Source organism: Heterodontus francisci, chromosome 26, assembly GCF_036365525.1.
Source record: "Heterodontus francisci isolate sHetFra1 chromosome 26, sHetFra1.hap1, whole genome shotgun sequence".
In the NCBI taxonomy this organism is placed as follows: Eukaryota; Metazoa; Chordata; class Chondrichthyes; order Heterodontiformes; family Heterodontidae; genus Heterodontus; species Heterodontus francisci.
Genome location: NC_090396.1, coordinates 46,519,122 through 46,547,059, shown reverse-complemented (window position 1 = coordinate 46,547,059; position 27,938 = coordinate 46,519,122). Strand labels below are relative to the sequence as shown.

The window sequence follows — 27,938 nt, the reverse complement described above, 5'->3', positions numbered from 1 at the left end:
AACAAATGCAATAATCTATTAAAATGTTTTATAGTCTCATGCACATGATTACAAGCTAGCCTAGTCATTATTTTTGTTTTCCTGGCTTCTAAAGCCACAATATCCACATCGTATAAATTTGACATGTCAGAAGTGTTTTAATGTGGTAATTATAGTGATAAGTATCCTGTACGCCATTCCTCATAGAGTAAAACACTGTCATTACACAGTTAACATGTAGAGATCAGAACGACATTCTTTGTTATAGTTAGAATCCCTATACATGTAAAAGCAATTAGCCCACTGACTTCAAATGCAGTAGCCAAATTATGCTTTCTAGTAGCCAAGAGCTACTGTAGGTTTTCAAGTCTAGTGGTGAATTCAGGCCTTTGCTCAGATACAGAATACACTTAACATTGAATTAGAATTCGCTGCTAGACAGGGAAGAGAGAAAAAAACAATTAACACCATAAATTGCTTTGTAATTAGATTTTTAAAAAATCTGTTCTAAGAATCATATTTGTAACTTTGTACCTCATGCGCTTAAAGGGGTTTATTTTCTTTTGCAAATTAAATTGCTTAAGCAAGATTAGTCTTTCAACCACTGAGATAGCCTTACAGCCCCTTACAAGTTTTCTTTTTTACTTTGAAAATACATTTCACATAGAGTTCATCGTTTTCAAATTTCATCTATTTATTCAATTTGAAATGATCACCTTTTGGTGCAATGTGCGGTGGAATATCTGCTGTCTGCACAAATAAGGAAGATCAGAAGTGTGCTTTTTCTATAAGATATTTTGACTTAACATGGTTCGGTCGTAAATAAAAAAAAATGTTTTGGATCAAATTTATTGGATGTTTAAAAAATAAAACCACAAAAATGATCAACCAGTCCAGGAGAATTGCAGAAGATTTGAGAGATTTTCTCAAACTAATTCTATTTATGCAGGATAAGGAGCGAAAACTCATTATTTAAGGAAGTAGTAAGATCGGGATGAATTTTTAAATGGCGGCGAGCTTCAAAAATGGCAGGGCGCACAAATGACACATGCGCTGCTAAGCCAACGCGATATTTAGTGCAGCGTCTCATTTACATGGAGGGGGCGGAACACTTTTTAAAGTGCTACAGGCCTTTCAGTTTAATTTTAATGTTTAAAGTGACAGATGGGAAAAAAATTAAAGTTGAAAATTTTATCAGTTTAAATCCCCTCTCCCGCCGCCCCCCAACCAAATAGTAATCAATATCTAAATAGCCTTTTCCAGCCAAAAAAATTCAATTTCGACCTTTCTCCCTGAACTTTCTCCACATGACCCTTCAACCCCTTCCCAGCATCCCCTCCACCAATCACGTAAGATTTTGCCATTCCACCCCCCCCAACGGACCTGAAAATTTTACTCCTACCCGCCACCCACCAGTGTTACGCCTTGGATCTCCAAACGAAGGTGCGGGACTTCCGGCAACCGGCTGGAATATCGGCATTAGACGGCCATCGCTACAAGGTAAGTCATTAGTCATTCAGTTAAATTTAAATAATAGATTTAAATAAAGTCTCCATCGCCGTGTAGCATTGGTGAGACCACATCTCGAATACTGTGTGCCGTTTTGATCTCATTTATATGCGATGGAGGTGGTTCAGAGGAGGTTTACTAGATTGATACCTGGAATGAGCGGGTTGTCTTCTGAGGACAGGTTGGACATACTGGGCTTGTTTTCACTGAAGTTTAGAAGAGTGAGGGGAGACTTGATTGAAGTTTATAAGATCCTGTATGGTTTAGCCAAGGTAGACGTGGAGAGGATGTTTCCTCTTGTGGGTGAGTCTAGAACTAGGGGGCACTGTTTTAAAATTAGGGGTCACCCTTTTAGATCAGAGACAAGGAGAAAATTTTCTCTCAGAGGGTTGTGTGACTTTGGAACTCTGTACCTCAGAAGGTGGTGGAGGTGGGGTCATTGAATATTTTGAAGGTGGACTTAGATTCGTTCTGATGTAAGGGTACTGACCTGAAACTTTGCTTCTCGCTCCACAGATGCTGCCAGACCTGCGTATTTCCAGCACTTTTTGGTTTTATTTCAGATTTACAGCATCTGCAGTATTTTGCTTTTATTATTGTAGATAGATTCTTGTTAGGCAAGGGAAGCAAAGGTTATCAGAGGTAGATGGGAGTGTGGAATTCGAAATACAAACAGATCAGCCATAATCTTATTGAATGGTGAAGCAGGCTTGAGGGGCCGAATGGCCTACTTCTGCTCCTAATTCATGTTTGTATGTGTGGCGGGGAGGCTGCCATGAGGCCTCGCTGCTGCCGGTAAAATGGAGCAGGGCCTTCCCGGCGTTGAGGTCCATGGCGGACCTCTCCTGGAAGGATTTTCCGGGCCCCCTCCACCATGACCCCCGACGTCATGGGGCTAGTAAAATTCAGCCCATCAAGTTTAGCAGGGAAATTGGGTGGTCTGTGGGTGGTACATGCGCAAAACTATATCTGAAGTTAGCAATCAAAAAATACCACGCACCAATTTGATTGATCACATCTGTTTTGAGTCCCTGTTCTCTGTCATCCTTGCTCTGTTTAGAGGTTGGCACAACTGCTATGTTCAATGTTTAGAACATCAGACTTAGAATTAGCCTTGAAATGGGGCAGAGGTAAAATACAGAAGCAGGAACCAATACACCAAACATACCCTTAATAATGCATCATAAAATAAAATTATTTTCACTTTATTTAGGTAATGGTTACATACTTCTGTTATTTTCTAAATTATTCCGAAACAATTGTCTTTAAATATTGGTCTTAAAATAAACACTTTACTGCATTAGCTAAAGTTACTTCCATATATTGTCAAAAAATGACTGCAGCATATTTAAGGGCACCTTATACTCATCTAAGATACATTAAAGTCATGCTGTTATTGCTTCTAAATTACTCCATGATTTAGAATAGATATTGGTTGATTAAAAACATATGGACTCTTTGAAATATATGGGAAGCTTTACTCAGTGAACTAAACAATAATAATTCACTAGATAATATAATGCTCCATGATTGGCAGAAGGTATACCAGAAATATTATACGTGTTCCTATTGATTTTGGAATATTAAAAAAATCTATAGTTAATTTGATAATTAGTACTACATTGGTACCAGAAAATTGAGGGGACGTCGACCACCCAATTTCCCTGCCAAACTCGATGGGCTGAATTTTACTAGTCCCCCGATGCAGGGGTCATTTATTATGGCCAGTGGCTAGAGTCTACATGTGAATGGCTAAAAGATATTCAATCAAAAGCATAAAAAGACTTTACTGTTGTTCACACAATGGGCCAGCTTTTCATTCTGAAGAGTTCTGGTGGTTGAGCTGCCAATGGGACCAGTTCTTGGCCCATTGTCTCTTTAACCTCATTATTCTTTCCTCATGGTTAAAATTGGAAGTGGCATAGACTGATTTTGGCATCAGTTTTTGAAAACCATTGTCAGAGCACAATGAGAAAACTAAAACATAAATGAAGGGACAACTATCCAGAGTCCTATCCCCCTGATGAAAGGATTTCATTGTGATGTTGTTGTGTTTAAGTAAAAGTACGAGCAATAACAGCTGTCTTAGATGTACTAAAATAGTAAAGTAATAGAAGTAACAGTAGTGGATGTAAGAAAGTAATAACGGTTGAAGTTAAAGTAAAATTAGAGTAGTAAAGTAGCAATAGTGTTTGGACAGATAATTTAACAAAGTAGCGGTAACATCTACAGCCACTTTACACAGCCACTGCTTCTGGCATTTACACTACAAAATTCAGCTCCCTTATCCTAGCGGCAGACTGGGTCTATGAGTTTGCGACTAAGATAAGGGAGTTCAATGTAGTGGTGTAAATGCTAATGGATACTGGTCTCCTGGAATCCAAAGTAAACAGCGCCAGTATAAAAATGTTTAAACTCAAACAGGCCTTTTCCTCATGACCCTTTCCCCTGTCACCCACACTGTGGTGATAACTGTGTGGCAGATCAATAGCACTCATTACCTTCAAGTCCAGCCTGCCCCATTCCTCCTGCCCCTCTGGCTAGAGTGAGGTTGGTTTAATAATGGTGCAAAAACCATGTCCAGTCACTACCAGCAGGAATGTTTTAATCCTCTAAACCTACTCTTTTGCACATTAACCTACTAAACCTGCTGTTTCAAACACTGACCTTTTAAATCTACTGTTTCACACAATAATCTTTTAAACCTGTTGTTTTATGCATTAATCCTCTAACCCTGCTGCTTCACACATTAATCCTCTAACCCTGCTGCTTCACACATTAATCCTCTAATCCTGCTATTTCACACATTATCCTTTTTAAACCTGCTGTTTCACCCCATAACCCTTTCAGGACAACAGACCACTCTATAGCCTCTGAAAAGCATTCAAGTTTTAAGATCTTGTATTCTCTAAAATCATAGTCCATAAAATCACAGTTTCACAGAATTGTTACAGTGCAGAAGGAGGCTATTCGGCCCATCGTGTCCACACTGGCTCTCTGAAAGAGCTATTCCCTCAGTTCCATCCCCTGCCTTCTCCTTGTAACCCTGCACATTCTTCCTTTTCATGTAACTGTCTAATTCCCTTTTGACTGCTTCAATTGAACCTGCTCCACCACATTCTCAGGCAGCATATTCCAGACCTTAACCACTCACTGCGAGAAAAATGTTTTCCTCATGTTACTTTTGCTTCTGTTACCAAATATACTTTAAATCTGTACCCTCTTGTTCTCAATCCTTTCACGAGTGGGAACAGTTTCTCTCTATCTACTCTGTCCAGATCTCTCTTGATTTTGAATACCTCTATCAAATTTCCTCTCAGCCTTCTCTCCTCCAAGGAAAACAGTCCCAACTTCTCCAATCTACCTTCATAACTGAAATGCCTCATCCCTGGAACAATTCTTGTGAATCTTTTCTATACTCTCTCCAATGCCCTCACGTCTTTCTTAAAGTCCGGCACCCAGAACTGGATGCAATACTCCAGCTGAGGCCAAACTAGTGTCTTCTACAAGTTCAACAGAACTTTCTTGCTCTTGTACTCTATGCCCTATTAATAAAGCCCAGGATACTGTATTCTTTATCAACCACTGTCTCAACCTGTCCTGCCACCTTCAATGACTTATGCACATATATACCTAGGTCCCTCTGCTCCTGCACCCCCGCTAGAATTGTACCCTTTATTCTATACTGTGTCTCCATGTTCTTCCTACCAAAATGAATCACTTCACATTTCTCTGCATTGAACTTCATCTGCCACCTGTCTGCCCATTCCACCAACTTGTCGATATTCTTTTGAAGTTCTACATTATCCTCCTCATAGTTCACAATGTATCATCTGCAAACTTTGAAATTGTGCCCTGTACACCAAGATCTAGGTCATTAATATAGATTAGGAAAAGCAAGGGTCCCAACACCGACCCCTGGGGAACTCCACTACAAACCTTCCTTGAGCCCGAAAAACATCCATTAACCACTACTCTTTTTTTCCTGTCACTCAGCCAATTTCATATCCATGTTGCTATCGTCCCTTTTATTCCATGAGCTACAAGTTTGCTCACAAGTCTGTTATGTGGCACTGTATCAAATGCCTTTTGAAAGTCCATTTACACCACATCAACAGCATTGCCCTCATCAACCTTCTCTGTTACCTCCTCAAAAAACTCCTGCAAGTTAGTTAAACATGATTTTCCCTTAGGAAATCCATGCTGGCTTTCCTTAATTAACTTGCATTTGTCCATGTGATGACTATTGATTTTGTCCCGAATTATTTTTTCTAGAAGTGTTCCCACCACTGAAGTTAAACTGACTGGCCTGTATTAGATTAGATTAGAGATACAGCACTGAAACAGGCCCTTCGGCCCACCGAGTCTGTGCCGAACATCAACCACCCATTTATACTAATCCTACACTAATCCCATATTCCTACCAAACATCCCCACCTGTTCCTATATTTCCCTACCACCTACCTATACTAGTGACAATTTATAATGGCCAATTTACCTATCAACCTGCAAGTCTTTTGGCTTGTGGGAGGAAACCGGAGCACCCGGAGAAAACCCACGCAGACACAGGGAGAACTTGCAAACTCCACACAGACAGTACCAGTAGTTGCTGGGCTTATCTTTACACCCTTTTTTGAACAAGGGTGTAACATTTGCAATTCTCCAGTCCTCTGGCACCACCCTCGAGTCTAAGAAAGACTGAAAAGTTATCGCCAGTGCCTCTGCGATTTCCACCCTCACTTCCCTCAGTACCTCAGTATCTTGGATGCATCTCATCTGGTACTGGTGTTTTATCCACTTTAAGTACAGACAGCCTATCTAATACTTCCTCTTTACCAATTTTAAACTCCTCTCGTGTCTGACTGACCTCCTCTTTCAACATTTCCCGAATTGCATATTCTTCCTTGGTAAAAACAGATGCAAAGTATTCATTTAATACCTCAACAATGCCCTCTGCCTCCATGTGCCAATTCCCTTTCTGGTCCCCAATCAGCCCCACTCCTCCTATTACCACTCTCTTACTATTTATATGCCTAAAAAAAACTGAGATTTCCTTTAATTCTAGCTGCCAGTCTCCTTTCATGCTCTCTCTTTGCTTTTATTTGCTTTTTCACTTCCCCTCTGGACCTTCTATATTCAGCCTGGTTCTCAATAGTATTTTCTACCTGGCATCTGTCAGAAGCACACTTTTTCTTCTTTATGATAATCTCTACCTCTTTTGTCATCCAGGGAGCTCTGGATTTATTTGCCCTACTTTTCCCCTTTGAGGGAACATACCTTGACTGTGCCCAAACTATCTCTTCTTTGAAGGTAGCCCATTGTTCATCTACTGGTTTTCCTGCCAGCTTTTGGCTCCAATTTATTCTCCCCAGCTCTGTTCTTACCCCATTGAAGTTGGCCTTCCCCCAGTTAATTATTCTTATCCTGGATTGCTCTTTGTCCTTTTCCATAGTCAGCCTAAACCTTATGATACAATGATCACTATCCACTAAATGCTCTCCAACTAATATTTGATCCACTTGGCCCACCTCATTGCCAAGAACCAGGTCTAGCAGTGCCTCCTTTCTCATTGGACTAGCAACATACTGTTGTAGAAAATTTTCCTGAACACGCTCTAGGAACTCTTGCCCCTCACTATCCTTTTCACTACTACTATCCCAGTCTATGTTTGGATAATTAAAGTCCCTCATTATAACTACCCTATAATTTTTGCACCTCTCTGTAATTTCCTTGCAAATTTGTTCCTCCACGTCCTTCCCACTAGCTGCTGGCCTGTACAGCATCGAGCAATGTAACTGCACCTTTTTTGTTCCTTAGCTCTTGCCAAATTGAATCTGTCCTCGACCCCTCTGGGACATCCTTTTTCTCCAACACAGTAGTGCTCTCCTTAATGCACATTAACCCTGATTCAGACTATTACTTTCTCCCTTACTCTGACCCCACCTAGTAACTTACTATTCCCTACTCTCGTGCTATATTTCTCCCCCAGTAGTCTGTGCACCTTGGTATTCCTCTCTGATACATGCTCCTGGTTCCCACACCCCTGACAAGTTAACAGTTTTGCTTCCCTCCAATCTGAGCTCCCTCTCAGGTTCCCATCCCCTGCCAATCTAGTTTAAACCCTTCCCAACAGCACTAGCAAATCTCCCTGCAAGGATTTGTCCCAGTTCTGCTAAGATGCAACCCATCCATTTTGTACAGGCCCACCTGCCCCAGAACTGGTCCCAATGTCTCAGAAATCTGATGCCCTCCCAGCTCTCCAGCCACGTGTTCAATCACTCAATTTTCCTATTCCAATGCTCACTTGCACATGGGACTGGGAGTAGTCCTGAGATTACTGCTTTTGAGGTCCTGCTTTTTAATCTCTGTCCTAGCTCCCCAAAATCTGCTTTCAGGACCTCATCCCTCTTCTTACCTATGTCATTGGTACCAATGTGGACCACAACCTCTTGCTGCTCACCCTCCCCCAGAAGAATGTCCTGCAGCTGCTCTGTGACATCCTTGACCCTGGCACCAGGGAGGCAACACACCATCCTGCAGTCACGTTTACTGTTGCATAAACGTCTGTCTGTTTCCCTAACTAACGAATCCCCTCTCACCACTGCTCTTCCACTCTCCTTCCTCCCCTCCTGTGCAGCTGAGCCACCTGTGGTGCCACAAACTTGGCTCTGACTGCACTCCTCTGAGGAACCATCATCCTCACCAGTATCCAAAATGGAAAACCAATTAGCGAGTGGGATCATATCAGGGGACTCCTGCACTACCTGCCTGGTTCTCTTAGACTGCCTGTCTGTCACCCATTCCCTCTCTGCTTGCATGCTCCTAACCTGTGGTGTGGCCACCTCCCTAAATGTGCTGTTCACGTAGTCCTCCACCTTGCGGACGCAAAATAGTGGCTCCAGCCACTGCTTAGGTTTTGAAACCTGGAGCTCAAGCTTCTGCAGCTGGTGACACTTCTTTCAGATGTATTTGTCGAGGACATATGGTGCATCCATGACTTCCCACATGCCACAGGCTATAAATTCCACTCAGCAGAGCTGCCCTGCCATACCTTAACTTTACAGATTATTTATTATAAGTAGAATAGCTTACCAGGTACTCACCAAACAGCTCCTTCCACTGCACCAAAGCAAGAACCAAATACTGGAGGGTTAAAAAAGTAGGAAAAAAAAGTAGAAAAATGGAGCAGCTCCCCCCCGCTTCACCAAACTCACCACTCACCAAACTCGAATCTCCACACTCAGCTTACAATCTGCACACCATTTGCAGGCTGCACCCAGACCTCTGTATTTATACCTTTTGAAGCTGAAACTGCAGAAACCAGATTTGACTGGTCAGCTACTTAACTAATCAGCTACTCTACAGTACAGCCTGTTAATCCCTGCCTAAGACTGTAAGAAACTTACTTTACTTTCTTAACCCTACTTTACTTTCTTAACCCTACTTTACCTAGAGGGTAAATCCCAGTTAAATGCTAACTGCAGACCAGACTTTTATAAAGATAACAACACTTAAAATCCCCACTCACCAAACTAGAATCTCCACACTCAGCTTGCAATCTGCACACCATTTTAATTAAATTTAATTAAATCTTTAATTAGAATATCATCACAATCATTTTGTGCCTAAGGGTAGGGATACTTTTCATATGTCTAAACTTTAGATGCGACAGATGAACATATATGAACATCACATGGGCCAACTGAAAACTGCCTTTACTAGAAAATAAGAGAATCCATTAATGCCCATGACTGCTGCACTGTGTTCTGATCCTCAGTCTGATCTCCACTATTTTCAGATGTGCAATTCTTACAGATCATGAAGGATCCACATGCACCAGCTCACTGACATCACTTGTACCCTTGTCAAAGACAAATAGCTGTGAGGAAATGTGATGCTCTATTTGTTTTGCTGTATTACTGAGTTCTGCTGAGGAAGCTGTCTTGCCAATGTTACTGGGCCTGATACAATGGAGCTGTTAGCATCAGTAGGGATACAGCCATTAACATAGAATGCCTCTGTAATTTTGTCCCTTCAGCTCTATACATTAATTGAGCTCCGTTTTAGCATCCAATTCAGTACCTCATCCAAACCAGCTTCCACAATTATGTCATCAGTACTCATTCTTAAAATATTTTGCAGACGGTTAAATGGAGCACAGAATCTACTTTCAAATTGAAATTTGCATTTACCTGCATGTATTGCTAAGTGAAGCCACTGGGTAATCTATCCCATAGTACGGGCACATAACCCTTGGGAACTTTATGATTATTGTTAGCAGAAAAACTACCGATGTCAGATATATATGTACATGTAGGCATTTTGATAGGGAAAGCTGTCCAATATTATGAATGTGCTTTATGCAATAACCTATGAGTATCTGTGTCTAATAACCCTATTCAGTACACTCACACATTACATCAACTACCCAGTGTCTCTTAAATTTACTGAAACTACTTTAAAAGATAAAGTGAACAAGTTTGGAATATCTTGCTTACCTTAGATCCCCGCTCATTAAAAATTATTTCAACGTCTAAAATTTTACCAAATTGCTGTAAAAGAGACAAGAGAGACAATCATTAGAAATATTATACAGTGATTCACAGAGTACAAACTTCAGAAACAGTTCTTTTCATAATGGAGCTGAAAGGCTCCTGCTTCCTTGAAAATGCACAACCACCGAGTGCGGAAGGGCAGCAGGATGTAGACATTGTGCAAGGAGTTTGAACAAGGAAGCATCCTGTAATTTATTTTATTTATTTATTTTTATTTAGAGATACAGCACTGAAACAAGCCCTTCGGCCCACCGAGTCTGTGCCGACCATCAACCACCCATTTATACTAATCCTACACTAATTCCATATTCCTACCACATCCCCACTTGTCCCTATATTTCCCTACCACCTACCTATACTAGGGGCAATTGCTAATGGCCAATTGACCTATCAACCTGCAAGTCTTTGGCATGTGGGAGGAAACCGGAGCACCCGGAGGAAACCCACGCAAACACAGGGAAAACTTGCAAACTCCACACAGGCAGTATCCAGAATTGAACCCGGGTCGCTGGAGCTGTGAGGCTGCGGTGCTAACCACTGCGCCACTGTGCCACCCAATAATGGGAGTAATCTCTCCCCAATTTAAATGTATCACAGTATTTGGTTAATTCTTCTCAATAATAGGATTGTCTCTGCAACACAGGAGCTAACCCTTATAATTTTTTTAAAGTGTCATGTGATTACGTACTTATAAGTTTATTCAAAATAAAATGACAGGACGAGGCTTTCCAATTTTCAGGTTAAAACCATTAAAACCAAATAATTACTAAAGACATATAAAATGCATTCTTAACTTTGACTATTGCTTGTGATTTTATTAACAATATAAGCTTATGTTATAGAGTCATATAGCACTGAAACAGGCCCTTCGGCCCACCGAGTCTGTGCTGACCAACAACCACCCTTTTATACTAATCCTACATTAATCCCATATTCCTTACCACATCCCCACCATTCTCCTACCACCTACCTACACTAGGGGCAATTTACAATGGCCAATTTACCTATCAACCTGCAAGTCTTTAGCTGTGGGAGGAAACCGGAGCATCCAGCGGAAACCCACGCGGTCACAGGGAGACCTTGCAAACACCGCACAGGCAGTACCCAGAATCGAACCCGGGTCGCTGGAGCTGTGAGGCTGTGGCGCCAACCACTGCGCCACATGTTTGAGGTTACTCTGAAGTAATAGAAAAGATTACTGCACAAGATTGTTATTTGCACCAGAAGTAATGGATTTCAACCCATGAGGTGAGCAAAATGAAAATATTTGTTCTGATGTATAAATTTTTTTAATGTGGGAAAGCACCAATACATTCCTAATATTACCCAAGCTGAAAAAAAAATCACTGAAGTAACCCTCATTCACTGACTTTTGGCCACTAAACAGCATGAGTGACATTCCGTCAAGTATATGATAACTCTTCAAGAAAGAAAAATCATTCCAAAGCATACAAAATGCAGCAACAAGTGGGTTGAGGCAGCCACATATCAGCGGTCTGTAGATATTAATTACATAAGCTTGTGCTTGCGGTTAAAACAAAATCAAAACTTGATCAATGTAATGTCTTGATTGTTCATCTATTACCACATGGGTGTGGGTAAAAGCTGCAATCCCATTCCACCAGCTGTACAGTTAGAATAATGAATGGCTGTGATGAACTGGAGATAGGGAAGTGATATCGTATAAGCACAACTGATTTCATATTCATTTATATACACTCCCAAAACCAATGGGACAGCTTCCTCCATACAGATCTGTAATTCATAAACCCACTATTTTGCAAGCCATTTTTATTCACGACAAAGCTTGGTATTACATTGGGAAAGGACTACAAAGAACAGGAGATTGTCAGGAATAAAGAACAGGGTAGAATACATAACTGCAGCAATGGACTTGTGATGCAGATATGAAAATTACAGGAAAATAATTTTCTGGCCAGATCTTCATGTCCCACCGCCGGGTGCAGTGGTGGATGCAGAAAATGGCGGCTGTCCCGCAAGGGGCCTGTGCCGCCATGATTCTGCGGCAGGCGGCTGCCCCCCCCAATCACATGGCGGGGCGTGTCATCGGCGACGCTGCGAACAGCATCACCTGATGCGGGAGCGGGTACTGGCGCCATTTTTAAAAGGCTGCCAGCCCCGCAAACAAAATGCAGAGTTGACCCCTTCCTTCCCCCCACCCCATCTATATACAGAATGCAGAGTTGACCCCTTCCCCTCCTGGGTGGCGCCAACTTCTCATGGATGGGAAAGTGAAGGAAGGCGCGTGAGTGCCACATGTTGAGCTCAAGATCGGGAACGGATGGGAAAATTCCGGCGGATGACATTGAAATTTATGCAGAGAGGTGTTTTAAATATTTAAACTAGGGTCCCGTCGCACAGCGGCAGAGGTGCCACCAAGGAGCTTCTCCGCCTCTGGGAAGATCGGGTCCGGCAATCCTGGCATCGAACTCTGCCGCTCCAATTGTCCTGCTCCCCCCTCCCTCACCACCCCCCCACCATCCCTGTCACGGAACCCGCTGTCGGGAGGACAACAAGATCCAGCATTTCATGTCTAATAGTAGGTATCACAGTAAATCACAAGCTCCGGTAATGATATTGGGGTTTCTTTCTCTGCATGTAACAAAGGAATAGTGCAGCTTGCATACATTATTAAAAAATGAGCTGTCGGGCATAGAGTTTCACATTTAAGTAAGCTGATTGCTCTGCAGGAACCATGTCTCAACTGTGACAACCACAAGAAATGGCACTGTTTGTGCCAATTCTGGACATATCCCCTTCACTTGAGGGCTTACAATGTCAACATTTCTCTGCTCCAAAGGAAGGGGAGGGGGGGACCATTTTCTGCATTTTCCAAAGGCTATGTGTGGACCCTGCCTCTGTGGTCTCAGATTAACTCTATACCTAGGAGCTCCAAGGCTGGACCAAGCCTGTATGGTCCCTGGTTAATTCTAGACCCACGGTGCAAAATTTGTTGTTTGGGCACTACGGGTGCCATTTGGTGCCCAAAATGGCATCTTCGGCATACATGCACACTTTTAGGGCAACTCATGTCAGAAGCCATGTTAGTGAGGGTGGCAATCAGTGAGTAATCCTGCTTTGACCCCAGAGGTGCCATTTTGCAGCTCAACACACTAACCAATGTCCTCTTTTTTAACCTGCAACTGAACATGCAGTCAGCAACAGGAAGGGGGCCCCTACGAGCACTATTCAAAAGGATCATTGACTACTTACAGGTTAGTTGATTTCTTTTGGTTGTTGCTTTGATTCTACAAGTAGTTGCTGATTTCTATAGTTGCCTAAATCTACAGAGAGTGGTGTGGCAAGTGCTCAAAGAATTTTTGCTGACTTCATTTCTCATTGGAATACAGAATGACCTGGAGAATGAACAGAGACCATGCAGAGCAGGACAAGTTGCTAGAGGAGGGAGGAAGGGTCTCAGCAGGAGGCCATATCTGCCCAGGATGTTCAGGAAGCAATTTTCCTACCAGAAACTCAGTGACGAAAGAGGTGTAAGATGCCTGCATATCAATAAGGGCATCGCTACTGAAATTTGCTGCCTGCTGCAACAACAACTGAAACCTCAGAGGTGGGCGAGGACAACACTGTCAGTGTCTGTGAAGGTGACCGTGGCAATGAACCTTTATTTGTGTGGCTCCTTCCAGGCTGAAGCTGGTGATATTTGCAACATCTCACAGTTTGCCATCCTCTGTTGTGTGTGAGGTCACTGACATTCTCTATTCATTGACAGCTAACTACAATTCATTCTCCTTTACCAGACAGAAGCATGTGGAACAAGCACGTGGCTTCACAAGCACAGCAGGCTTCCCCAAGGTGCAGGCTGTCACTGACTGAAAGCACCTCACTTTGCAGGCACCACGTCATCTCTGCCTTATATCGCAACCAAAAAGGTGTCCACTCCCTCAACATCCAGCTGGTGTGTGACTTTAAGCAGAGAATCATGCAGGTCAATGCCTGGTATCCTGTCAGCAGTCACGATGCCTTCATTCTAATGCAATTCACTGTGCCAGCTGCATTTGAGCTGCCACGGCAAACCAAAGATGGCTACTGGGCGCCGAGGGCTATTTGCTGACCACATGGTTAATGACTCTGGTGCGCAATCCACATAAACACACACGTGCTGCATGCATACAATGAAAGCCATGCTGCCACACAAAATGTGAAAGGGTAGACCACAGGCATGTTCAAACAATGCTTCTGCTGCCTGGACTGGTCTGAAGGAGCCCTGCAGTAGTTGGTAGAGCAGGTGTCAAGATTCGTTGTCTGCTGTATGCTGCACAACCTTGCCATTGTTACCATCACTTGGTTTATGGTTTGTACTAATTTTCTAGAGGTAACTTTTAAATTGGGAATTGCATTTTTTTTTATGCAAGTCAAATGAAAACAACTCGTTTGAGAAGCTGGCAAACAAAGCTAGGGTGGTTACAAATCACAGGGTGGACTATGTTTATTTAGAAATATCATAATGGGAAGTGTGAAGACTGTACACAATGGGAACCTCTCTGAACTTCTTGATGGAGATGGTGTATCTGCAGCTGCCTCAGTCAGGGGTTTAAATTATTCATATGATTTCCCAGAACAAAGAGAAGATTTGGAGTTGGAAATAACTAGTTTAAATTACTATCTGGGTCATCCCATATGTAGCACAATGCTATGGAGATAGATGTTGCTAGGGAGATACCTTTTGGGTCAGATTTTATTTGGGTGCTTGCTGACACAGAAAGGCTGTTGGCTTTTGGACAAGCAATTTAGCTTTAGGAAAGCTGTTGGCTTTGGAAGCAGCTGGACTCAGGAGCAAAGAGCCCATCAGGAACCAGGGGTATTTCTGTTTTGAATAAGGCCTGCGCTCAAGCTGGGAAGTCCAGATTTGGGAAATTTGATACCTCAGAACACAGCTGAGAAATCAAGGAAATTTAAATGAATTCCGAAGAGCTGTGATACACTTTGGATTGGTCCCAGGAGAAGTGAACAAATTGCCAAGATCCTGTTACACATAGGGCACTCTTGGGTGGAAGTAACAGTCAAACAGGAGTGTTCTGCTGAGAGTTAGAGTTTAAAGCATATGACTTTATGTTCTGTTAAGATATTAAGTTTAAAATATAAATGTTTCAAGTTGTTGTGTTAAGTTAGTAGTGTTTTGCTTTGTTTAACTCTTTTACAGTAAAGTTCTTTGTTTAAAACATGAAATCTTGTGGGGTAATTCTTTCAGTAATAACTGGGAATTTGACTTTCTCTTATTAAAGGTTAGCGGTCTCTAATTGGATCGTAACACCATCATGAGGAGACACCCTTGCCTCTAGCTATACATCAAGCTTCTCTGGAGCAGGAGGAGGAAAAGGAAGAGGAAGAGAAAGGGCAACCAACACACCCCCTTTCTGGCCGGGCTGCTCATTAAGAACTCATCCAAATGTGATACCAGTAACTGCAACCCCAATTCCCCATTCATCAACAGTCCCACACCTTGGGCTGGATTTTATGAGCTCACAGCCGAGATTAGCGGCGAGCTCCGAAAATGGCGGCCCACCGGCGTGGACCGCATGCCAAAGTGCTGCCGCAATCTTAAGCGTGGCGGCTCATTTAAATAGTCGGGGTGGGCCACCCACCCCATCATGTGGAGGGGGCAGGCTGTCTGTCTCCGGCAACAGAATCAGCTGCCTGTGCGCAAGTGCTGATGCCATTTTTAAAGGGCAGTCAGCCCTACTGGCAGATTTAAATATTTAAAGACATATTGAATAAAGTTAAATAAATACATTTCTTTTGCCCCTCTCCCACCTCCCCAATAACAATTACATTAACTATTTGTCCTTCCCCCACTCCAAAATACTTATCTTTACCATCTGACCTTCCTCCCACTCAAACTGCACAAAGTATAAAGTGGAACCCTTCCCACAATCCCCTACACCCATTTTGTTACTTTGACCTTGTTTCCCCCCACCCAACCCCCGCACTGAGGAACCTACCTCCTTCCCCCCCCCCCACCTCCCCACCAATGTGGCGCCTCGTTTCCCCGCATGGGGATCCGAAGACGTGGGAGTGCTGGCTGCCGGGCTGAAGATCGCGGCAGGCCATCAAGATTAGATGTAATTATATGTAAATCTATTAATCTTATTAATTTACATATACTGATTGTGGTCCCGTCACTGAGGGGCGTGGGGGCTGCCACGGAGCCTCACTGCTGCTGGGAGGATAGGGCTGGGCCCGGCTGGCATCGAGGTCCATGGCAGGTCTCATCCAGAGCCATCTTCAGGCCCCCCGACTCTACAAATCCCGACGTCGAAGGCTCCTTAAAATCCAGCCCTTCGTCTTCCCTCTGTCACTGGCCATCACAGCGTCATCTTGGCTGTGGGCCAAAATTAAAAGCCAACACAAAATAAACATTCCAAACCAAATTTATAAATGAAATCATTCCATATTGCATGCAAAATCAACTAATTGCCCTTGCGCATTCCCCCTTTAGTGGCTGCCTTTGAGTTCCTTTTGCCTGTCCTAGTGCTCCCACACAGAGCTGCTCCAGTGGTTGCAGAATGGCGGCTGGGAGGCTGCAAATTTCAATGGAGGAAACTGCACATGATCTTGGAGGATGACCTGGAGCAGTTCAGGGCCTAGAAGGTCCACCTGCGGACTGCACTATCATCACATAGGCAGCAGCAGGCTGGGCTGGCTGAGCTGACAAGCAACAGGCACTGGTCGGGTGGCCATGGTGTTTGGACGATTACAGTCATCCTAAGAGAGGAATGCGGGTTCGTGCTCCCTGGAGCCACTGCCACTCCCCCAGGTGAGGCCTCAGCAATCCTGGTAATCAGGTGAAAAACAGATTGCTGGACTGCTGTGACACCCTGCAAGCTGCTTTGAACAATGTAATCCACAGTTATGATGGCCACAGTCTGAGCTTGCATGGCAGTAAGCTGACCTAGTATAACTTCAGTCTGACATGCAGACTTCTGGTTGAAGCTGAGACATCAGTCATCAGTTGCTCCCGAATGGTTGTGTTCACAAGTGTGCTGATGGAGACGACCTACACTTCCATGCTTGAAAGGATGGGTTCCAAGTTCTGCGCAAAGCCCTGTGTCAAGTTGGTGCTGTAATCCTCCATGTTCCTTGACATTGACTGCAGACTTTCTGGCAGCCTTCCCAATGCACCAAGCATTTTGTTGTGCCACCATCCTTCTTCTGTACGCTGCTCCATCGAAGTGCTCCGCTGAGTCCTCTGCAACAGAACTCACATTCTCCAGTGAGCTGGCACCTGCATTATCCCTGACCCCTGCTGCAGGCCACTCCTGCTCGATGTCTCACCATGTGCCGATCCTACTTCTATGCTATCTTCTAAATTACACACAGCGTCAGTATCTGCATGGGTAGCCACGAGTATGAAATCAAGTGATGGTCCTGTGTCCTCTTCTTGCTGTTCCTCCACTGGCCAGGTTGCACGTCTTGGCCACCTGGAAGTGGAAAGACATAAGGGTGAGGTTTTGGTGCTGGAATGGGGGAGTAAGTAAGAGGTGCAGGATTGCACCATCTGCAGCTTGCAAATCAGAACAGAGTGTGAGATGAGAAGAAGGTGGGATGGGAAAAGAAGGATCAGGTATGAAGATACCATCATCTTCAATGGTTTCAGCTCCTCCACTAGACACGGCCTCAGCAATAGGTGTCCAATAATGGCCAGCATCATCTCCTCCACAGGGGTCAAGGTATGCAGGCGTGCCTGTCCCCTCTGATTCGTTGCTTCTGATGCCTCTGGTTATGTGCTGCCTTTTCTTGCAAGAGACAGAGGAAAGTTTATCAATGTGTGTCATGCAATCTATTTGTCTGTTATAGTTGAATAGCTCATAGTGTGTGGAAGCTGTGAGATGTGAGGGTGAGATTTGTAGCAGTGTCAGGGTGTGGTGGAACATATGAATGTCAGGTATGAAGTCTGATTGATAGAAGTGTTGGTAGGCGAGTGACGGGGGTCTGGTGAATTGAGCAGTGTCTCTCCTCCTTTGCAACTCCTCCACCAAGGCCTCCAGTGCAGTGTCCAAAAAGCTTGTAGCTGCACTGTCCCATGCTGTGTCATTCTTTTTCTTTTCTAGGTCAGATTCAGCTCACAAAGGCTTCCCAGAACCTGTTCTAGCCAAAGAAGGTACAGGCTAGTTTTAAGCAGTGCAGGCTAACTTTAATTGATGCTTGCCAATCATGATATTGGCCCCCTACTCAGGTATCCAGTCAATCAACAGCATGGTTAATGCTGATTGGATGCTGCAACATAAAGTTGGCATGCTGACTGCATTGCAGTCAATGGGTGTGGGTTAATTGTGCCTGGTTTTGGCAGGGCTATCAGATTTCGCACCCCTTGGGCTGAATTTTATGGGTCCCCCGGAAACACAGAGGAGGCAGGGGGGCCCACAGAATTTCCACAGGAGGCGGGAAGCGGGGGTCTGAGGGCCCATCGTCTTCCCATCGCACCGCAATTTAGGCAGGGCCAAGATATAGGGCGAAGATGGTCTTCCCACCCAGAGGGCAACTGAGGCCCTTACGAGGCCTATTAATAGCCACTTAAGGGCCACTTTCCCCCACCCCTCCAACTCCGCTGGAATTAAGCAAACGGTGGCGAGGACCTCTGCCACACAGGGAGATCGCCCAGTAAAACGAGGCGACCTCCTGCTGGTTTTGGACGGGGCCTCTCATCTGTGGGCAATCTGTGACCCAAGGAGGGCCCCCACCAGCAAACAACACACTTCCCTGGACCCCCTCCCCCTGTACTCAATGCCCCCGCCTCACTTACCTGATGACCCAGTCTCCAATGCTGGACCTGGGTACAAGGCCTGGTACAGTACTGGCAGTGACCACCACTCCCAGTGGTGCTGGTGATACTACTGGGCTGCTTGCCCTGTGATGGGTTGGCAGCTTTTGGAGGCGGGATCCTGGGGCCGGGCTGTTAATTGGCCTGGTGCCATAGAATTGCGCGGGGTGGAGGGGTGCGGGTTGTGGTGGTGGTGAGGAGCTTCAAATTGGCCTGGCCACAAAATTCAGCCATTTGATTTCAATTAAGAGACATCTTTGAACCTAACCTTTGTAGTCCCTGGGCAATTCTGTACCCAGCCTTCCCACTCCTGTAGTTGTTCCTTTCAATGGTTAAAAATTCCTTCATTCTGTTGGTTCTGAAATGTTCCTACCTATTACATTTTAGAAAAAAAACAAATACATAATAATAATCTGAAACCAAGGAGATTTCTACCATGTTTGTCTTATTCAGGTATTCTCGTTAAACAAACATTAACACGATCATATGTGAGCATTTCCATGAATATTGATTGAAAGTGTAATGTATTTTTTTATATCCTTACCATTTATACCTAATGAGTGAATATTTTTATCTGTAAATTAATTTTCAGTGCATGTATTTTATCCACATTTTATAGTTGCCAAAGCTGCTTCTGTGAATTTTACATTTAATTTCCCATTATATTGCATTAAGTTTAGGCTAAGGTAAGAGTGTTTAATATTTCATCATGAATAAATCTTTTGAGCCAAAAGTACAGCAGAAATATTTCTACAGAAAACATCGTAACATTCCATGTAGAATTCCTGGTTGTTTTTTCATCACTGAATACTTGTTTGGCTTTCCAACTCCAAACACCTTCATCAAAATCTCCACAAATGATTTTCCGCAAATGATTAATTCTGATTATAAAACAAATTAGAGAACTGAATAGAGCCACAGATTGTCTCTGTGGTTTGTAATATTCTGATAGTGAACTGAATTGTCCTGTTTTCTGTTGGGGTTTTACCTGGTGTTCAAATTGTTATTTAATACTTATGGGATTCAATGCCTATTTCTGATAAGTGAATACAATTTTGGCAGAAAAACGGTTGCTCACTAAACAGCAATAGCTTCCAGTCCTACTTTTGTACTCAATTCTATTTGCTCTTTTTATCATTTCATTTGATAGAATGCAAGATTGCTTCAAAACTGCAAATAAAGATTCCTGTGACTGTGTTGGGAAATTGGGTGGTTGAAACTAGATTTGTCCAATTATTGATTTATCAGGCACAGGGAGTAGAAAATGCTATGTGTTGCATTCATTTATTGGACGTAAACCAGGCACAATTTAGTAGTGGACAATCTATGTCCAATCTGTGCAGGCATTGGTCTCACTGCCAAATTCTTTGGACCAATATTTTAGGCATCCTAAGCTTAAATATGTAAATTAGGCACCTAATGCCTGCTAAAGGACTCCTTTTCACAAATTGGTCACCTCACGAGATGGGACGGTTTGGACCTGCTCCATTTATGATTCTTCTGCGGCCCCTGCAGTCGCCAACCATAGGTACTTTTTTGAATCCTTACACCGTAATCTCTCCCTCCCATAGTCTGCTCCAACAGCAAACCCCGCAGTCCCAACCCCCTACACCAACCCCCCAGCACCCCAACACCCACTCCCCTCTCCCACCACCGCCCTGAGGTTTACCGGAAAGGCAGGTGACAGGAAACTAGTTTCTTTTGTGGGGGTGGGCGAGCTGCCTGTGAAGGAACACAGCACCGGCAGTTTGCCCAGAGTATACAGATGAGGCCTGATCTTGATTCTTAAGGCCTCCACGGTGCCAATCCTGGGCCCGAAAATGGGCGCATATTCTGGCAGTGTCATTGCTGATATTACGTTCCATGTATTTTCAGGCTGTGAAGATTTCAGTTGCTAACAGAAAAAGGCAGGCATTAATTTTCTAAAAGTGTACTTTGAATGATTCAATTGGCTCATGAAGTAAGATTTATGGATGGGAAGGAACAGCTGTGGACAAGATGGGCTGGATTTTATCCTCACCCCAATGGTCGGTTTGGAGGCGAGGAGGGCATTTAATCAGGCGGGGTGGTGGCAGGTCGGGAACACACCACTTTCTCACCTCTTATCCAATTAAGTCAGTGGTGGTAAGGCCTGTGGATGGCTTCCCCTCCCCACCGCCAATTGAGGCCCTCAACGGGCAATTAATGCCCAATTAAGGGTCTCTTCCTACCGTCGCTGGAATTGGGCCTGTCGCCCCATGGGAAGCACGACATGCAAACCTGCGCAGGGGGGCTCCCTTGTTCGATGGTACTCAGTGCCTAATCGAGGGACCTGGCATTGGGAAGGGGGACCCGCTAAGAGAGCTAACCCTTTCCTTGCTGCTGACCCCTGTACACTCCCCTCCACCTGAACCCCACCCTGCAAAACCCCTCCTGCCATCACTTACCGAGTCTGGGATCCAGCGCCGACCCGGGCCTCAGGTGAGTGTCCTTCTCACAGCAGCCACCGCCTCCCCGGTGGCGCTGCTCAGCAAAAAAGCTGCCAGCCTTTGATTACCCAGCAGTTCTCAATGAGCGTGACTTCCGCCCCAGGAGTCCTTGATCCTGGGGAAGGCTCATTGTTGTCTGCTTAGGTGCCTTCCCGAAAGGTGGTGATGCGGGCAAGACCCCGATCACCTGCATTAAATACCGCTCAATTGTGTATATACACAAGATTTTAATTAGGTACACAGATTACCTTACCAAACAATTCAAGTTATAGTCATCTTTGAGCAATGTAAAGGATTGCAAACACAAAGTGCACTGATCCAATTTGAAGGTCTGGAAAAAGATGAGATTTCTTTTGCTAGAATGTATTTATCTTTGTTCTCTGTAATATCAACATCTTCCCTCTCTTGCCTTTTAGTATTGTTTTTGAGGGCATCATTTTTCTGTCCAATTACTGCATTGTGTTTTAAATCTTAATGAACCCTTAGGGACAAGTTGAGATACTCATCACAATCTCTCTCCTTTTCTGACAGGTTATAATAAAGGCTTTTATCATAAATGGCTAATTACTACAAAACTCTCTTTTTAATTGCTGTGAAAAGTCGATGAATTCTATTTTCTGCTGGAGGAACGGTGGGCTCAAAGTGCTTAGTTGACACATCAGAACCTCTAAGAGAGCTGACAGGTGCAGAGAAATTCTCAGAGCCTTTTTCTATATGATTGCTGATGTCAAAACGTAGTTTGCAGACCATTTAAGCAAGATCTGTAACATTTAAAGAAAAATAAATGGGCCCATTCAACCATTTCATGGTAACTGGAAAGGAATACTTCCTGAGTAGGAGGTTGACTGGGTCATTCTATTAAATTACAATCCTTTCAGATACACTCCAGGCTTAGTGTCCACAGATTTACTTTCTCTGATTGTAAATTGGTGTCACAGTAGTCCACATGAGCGCTAGTTTTTAAAATGCATCCTCAACAGAGAGGCAGCCGGTAATGGAGTTAGTGTGTTGAAGCATGGGGGTAAATTCTCATTCTCATCTGTATTGTCTGGGTGAAAAGCATCAGCTGGGTGGAGTGCAGAGGGAAAGATTAGGTGGACAGCATTATTGTACACTTTAGGCAAAGCATAGCCAGTTTTTCTTCCATTACGCAGCTATAAAGATACAAAACATATGGGCAGGACAAGACCAGCTGGTCTGTTAAGGCCGCCCACACTCATGATAGCTGGAGCATCATGACTGGATACTTTCAACTTCCATGTAGCCTGGCAGAGGCAACAAAAGAGAAAAACGCTGGCCCAATAAGGCAAACAATACTCTGGAAAATTCCTCTCCAGCCCCCTCAGGCGATGAACACTAGTTAAGGAGATCACGTGGATCATGTGTTAACTGTAAAGCCATTTACCTTCTATATGATGCGATCTTTGCCCCAGTCAAGAACTGGTCCAACTCTCTCTTGAAGGCATGCAAAAAGTCAGCACCTACCACGCCAGCCAGCAACACATTTCAGAAGCTCACTGCTCTCTGGGAAGAGAAGAGCCACCTAACATCGAGTCCATTCCTACGCATGTGAAAATCTATCCCACTTCAGCTCCTTAGACCTTTATTGAGTACATGCAAAGGAGCTGAATATCTCACTCCTCTTCCTGATAGATGTGAAATTAGTCTGCAGAGATATCAGCATAGTTTTTAACTCAACCGTATTCACAATTATAAACTAGCCTTAAATTTGGCAGAAAATGCGATTCTCAGAAGCTGATTACAAATACAGAGTATGAGAAATAAAAATATCACACTAGTACAAAGCAGAGGAAACTAGGTGAATCTTCTATGGTTGGGGTTTCGCTACTGTCGATTGTGCATAGAAGACTTATACTGCAGTGGCCCCATATTATATACAACCTTCAATGCTGAAAGCTGTCAGTGGCTAGAAAGAATGTTTCATTTCCTGACACTTAACTCTGACTTTAATGAGCCTTACAAACAGTTGCAGAATGCCATTAATATATTGAACCAGTGTTCACTGCCTTCATAGGAAGTACCTTTTTTGAATTTACTCCTGCATAGTAACAACCAAACTACATTTATATGACCGTTTCAAAATAGCAGAGATATGAAGCAGACACTTTTCAGTGCAAAAAAAAAACGTTTGCAAATGAGCCAGCAGTCAATGTACAGCAAAACTTAGTTTATTGCTGTTAATTATGTAGCGTTGTTAAGCAAGATACATGTGTGTGTATGCACTATAGATTAAAAATTTTACTCTACCACAGTCCTTTTTTAATAAAGTCCTATGTTCATATTAAACTTACCACACTGTAATTGCATCCTCTCTGCAAGTGGAAGGAGTGTAGCACCACCACTGATGGGAGGAAGGAATTACAGCTTCTTAAGTTTACATTGGCTCGTGTTTTAGGAACATAGGAACAAGAGTAGGTTTATTAGTGCCCCAAGCCTGCTTTGCCATTCACTTGAGACTATGCTGATCTGTGACCTAACTCGATATACCTGCCTTTGCCCTATATTTGGTTAACAGAATTCCAGCAATCTCAGATTTATAATTTACAATTGACCCAGCATCCATTGTTGTTTGCAACATCCATTCTATTCAACAGAAATTGTACCAACAGCTCCGTTTTAGCCACCTGATTTAATTTTAGTAGAAAATGTCTTACACAAACTCACACAACACTGAGATAGGCAATTTCCACTATAAATCTGAACAGCGATTTATAATGGGAATATAGAAATAAGGGTAATGTATAACTTCAAAATGGAGACTGAATTATTTGTGCACTCTGGTTCTATTACCTCCATCTCTAACCACGCTTCACCTGAAAATGTTGTTGGGAGTGTTATGCCACTATATCACATGGCCACAAACTTGTGCCTCCGCACTTAGGGCTGGATTTTGAGGAGAAGGTGGGGCTCCCGGCTCCAGGCCGAAAAGGCAGGGGTAACCCTGCCTCGGCCTTTTCGCGCCCCACCCGGCACGATCCTGCGTTGTTCTGGAGGCGATGTTTCCGGCGCCGGGATCCCCATCCCTTTAAAGACAGGGATCCTGCCTCCAAGAGCTGCCGGCCAATCATAGGGCCAGCAGCTCAGCAATATCAGCAGCACCATCGCTAGTGGTGGCCACTGCCAGTACTGTCAAGGACTTGGATGCAGGCCCGGTGTTGCAACCCCAGACGTCAGGAAAGTGAGGCAGAGTTGCCAGGGGCAGTTCAGAAGGCCTGGTAAGGGGAGGGGTGTGAAGTCGAGAAGGATGGGGGCATGAAGTCTAGATGGAAGGGGGGTTACACAATGGTGGAGGTTTTGCTGGCGGGGATCCTTCATGGACTACAGGTTTCCCATGAAGGAGGGACTCCCCCCGCAAGCCCGCAGGGAGGGCACCTTGTTTTACAACACGCCTTCCACATGTGGCGGCGGCACCCTGCAGTTGGTTAGATCCCAGCAATGGAAGGAAGAGGCCTTTAAGTGGTCATTAATAGGAACTGTGGAAGTGCATGCCTGATTTAAACAGCACATGGAAGCCATTACTGTGGCTGTCATTTCATTGCATGGCCTACTGCTGGAACGATGTCTCAGGAGATGCAGAGTCCTGGAACCCGGGGCAGGTGACGACCCCCTGCACTGACCGAGTATTTACTGACCACTCTCCCCACAACCTGCACTGACCTGATTGCACCTGTGTGCCAGTGGCTGAGTCCCCCTCTGTGCCCTGCACACTTTCATGGGGCCCACCTAATTCCCTGGGCCGGCCATGACTGGCTCCTCACTGTGTATCCGCCTCCAGGTACCTGGTCTGCCCCAGTCTCAGTGTGCAGCTTGTGTATCCTCTTGAAAATCTCAACATAGCCCTTAACAACCTCTCAATGAGCTCCTTAACAATCTTAATTGACAAGGTTAATTGATCGGGTGGGTTCTCAGAGCCGTGATTTGTCTGCCTTGGTGAAACTCCCCACAGCTGGGAACTGTGCTGGGGAAACCTGCATGCCGGCCCTCACCAGCATTTTTATCCCCCCTCCCGTGTCTGGTGGGAACTGAAAATTCAGCCCTATGATCCTAAGTACGGCTCCATCTGCTTTCACAAGACCAACACCAAATCCGATTGTGCAAATGACCAGATGACTTGCTCCCTGGCCTTTGCCAGTTTTGCTCTGAACCAGTTGTTAGGAGGTGTGCAGAGTGGATGTTCTCACTGACTTTTCCTTTTCCCTTTTGTAGAAATCAATGGCCTCCACTCAGGATTTCATTCAAACAATCTGGCTAATATCAAACACTCAGCAGTGTACGAGACCATTGGTGCAAAATTCATGTCTCGTTATTTCATGGCACCACACATGTTCCTCCACTATGCTGCTTCACAGTAAGAGTTGTTAAATTATGGAATAGACTGCAGCCTGGTGAAGTAAAATTAGATTTCATCGATGCTTTCAAAAGATTCTGTATTCAACAGGCACTGAGGAGAGATGGGTTTGAAGAGATGGAAGGTGAAAATGATTTTTGTTCAGAACAACCTCACTCTTCTCTGATCCAGCCTGTTTCTGATCAAAAAGGAAGGCAGGAAATCAACTGCTCTATGACTATCTGACAGGAAGTGGAGAAATGACTTATTTGTGCAAACTGGAATTTGTTTTCATTATAGGATTTTAGCACCACCCCTTTCTACTTTTATGTTGTGCCCCCTTGTTACCAATTCATTTACCACTATAACTAATCTTTTTACCTTTTTAAACTCGTTAAATACTTTTATTAGCTTTCCTTTAACTCTCTCTGCCCTAGTGAGCACAGTCCTATTCTTCAGGTTTCTCTTAATTGTATTCTCTCATCCCTGGTATTATCTGTCTTTCAGATGAAACGCTAAATTGATGCTCCACCTGCCCTCTCAGATGCAGGTAAAATATCTCACAGCACTGCTGAAGAAGAGCAGGGGAGTTCTGATGTCCTGGTCATAGCTGCATAGTAATGTGGGCCAGATCTTCTTGTCCTGCCGCTGGCAGAGGCGGTGGGTGCGGAAAATGGCGGCTGCCCCGCACAGGACTCGCACAGCCACGATTCTGCAGCGGGTGGCCAGTTAACATACTGACAGCCCCAATCATGTGACAGGGGCGGCATCGGTGACGCCATGAATGTCGTCACCTGATGCGGGAGCAGATGCTGGAGCCGTATTTAAAAAGCTGCCAGCGCTGCAAACAAAATGCAGAGTTACTCCCGTCACTGCGCCCCCCCCTCACCCCCTCCAATCTATACACAGAATGCAGAGATGACCCCCTTCCCCACCTCGGTGGTGCCAGCTTCTCGTGAACAGGAAAGTGAAGGCGCATGAGTGCCACATATCGAGCTCAAGATCAGGTATGGATGGGAATATCGTGGCGGAAGACATTGAAATTTATGCACAGAGGTACTTTAAATATTTAAACTAGGTCTTGTTGCAGAGTGGCAGAGGTGCCGCCATGGAACTTCTCCGCCCCCGGGAAGATCGGGTCTGGCAATCCCAGCGTTGGGCTCCGTGGTGGCCGCTGCCCTCTGGTTCTCTGGCCACCAACCACCCCACTCCCCCCACTACGGAATCCGATGTCAGGCCGAGCACCAGATCTGGCCCATAGGAACAGGAGTAGAACATTCAGCTCCTCAAGCCTGTTCTGCATTCAGTTACTGCATGGATAACTTGTACCTCAACTGCCTATATAGAAAAATAGGATCAGGAGTACAAGAATAAGCCATATTTATCCCCTCAACCAACACCACTATAACAGATTAACGAATCATTTATCTCATTGCTGCTTGTTGGTTTGTGTACAAATTAGCTGCTGCAACTGCCAACAAAACAACAGTGATGGCACTTTAAAAGTAATTAATTGGCTTTGAAGTGCTTTGGGACAACCGAGACATGAAAGGTACCATTTAAGTGTAAGTTCTTTCTTTAGTAAATCTACACTGCGCTTTCTCATAGCTCTAATATCCTTTCTAGAATGAGGTGCACAGAATTACACACAGTATACCAATTGCAGTTTGATCAATGTCATGTACAGATTCATCATCTCTGCCTGATTGAGCCACTGAATGCACAATTACAAAACCGAGACTTCCATTTTGCAGATAAAAGTCTTCGAAAGCTTAGTGTATCGATACCCATTCTCTGTTCCCCCAATCTATTGAGAGTTTTAAAGTTTAGGTTACATTTTCATTCTCTGTCCTTTTCCCAAAATACACAACTTCACCTATTTACTCAATTTTTATCTCCTACCAATTTAAAAGTGAAAGAAACACAGCCAACTGGTCAGTCAGATGCACTGTATTGGAGGTAGGTACCTGCACCAGGAATCTCCTTGGGGTGGGTGTTTTCCTGATCGGCTGCCGTAACTTTGGGGTGGCAGATTGGTGACAATCCAGTTTATGCTCTATCCAATATTTCCGATAATTTTTTGCCAAAGCTACGGTGGCGGATTGGGAGAAACCTTGAGGATATTTCTGGCACTGGTATTTAGAAGCATGGGGGAGCATGAGGCATAACAGCATTTGGGAGGAGCTGATATTTGCTAGGATGGAGTGAAAGGGTTACAAACCTTGGCAGAATTGAGAGGATGCAACCATTAAGGAAGATTGAACAAGCTGAGGTTCTTT

At 44.2% G+C, this 27,938-nt stretch overlaps 1 protein-coding gene across 14 annotated transcripts in view; it reads right to left on the bottom strand.

Moving 5' to 3' along the window:
* The window catches only part of rbfox3a (RNA binding fox-1 homolog 3a), a 1,511,127-nt gene that overhangs the window by 85,789 nt on the left and 1,397,400 nt on the right, over nucleotides 1–27,938 (bottom strand). For all 14 annotated transcript variants that reach the window (XR_010977565.1, XR_010977567.1, XM_068058136.1 and 11 more), the window contains one exon: nucleotides 9,987–10,040. Coding sequence is in view for 12 of the 14 variants with exons in the window: in XM_068058136.1 (XP_067914237.1) it covers nucleotides 9,987–10,040 (54 nt within the window). In the remaining 2 variants the exon portion in view is untranslated. The remainder of the gene's footprint in view (nucleotides 1–9,986; nucleotides 10,041–27,938) is intronic.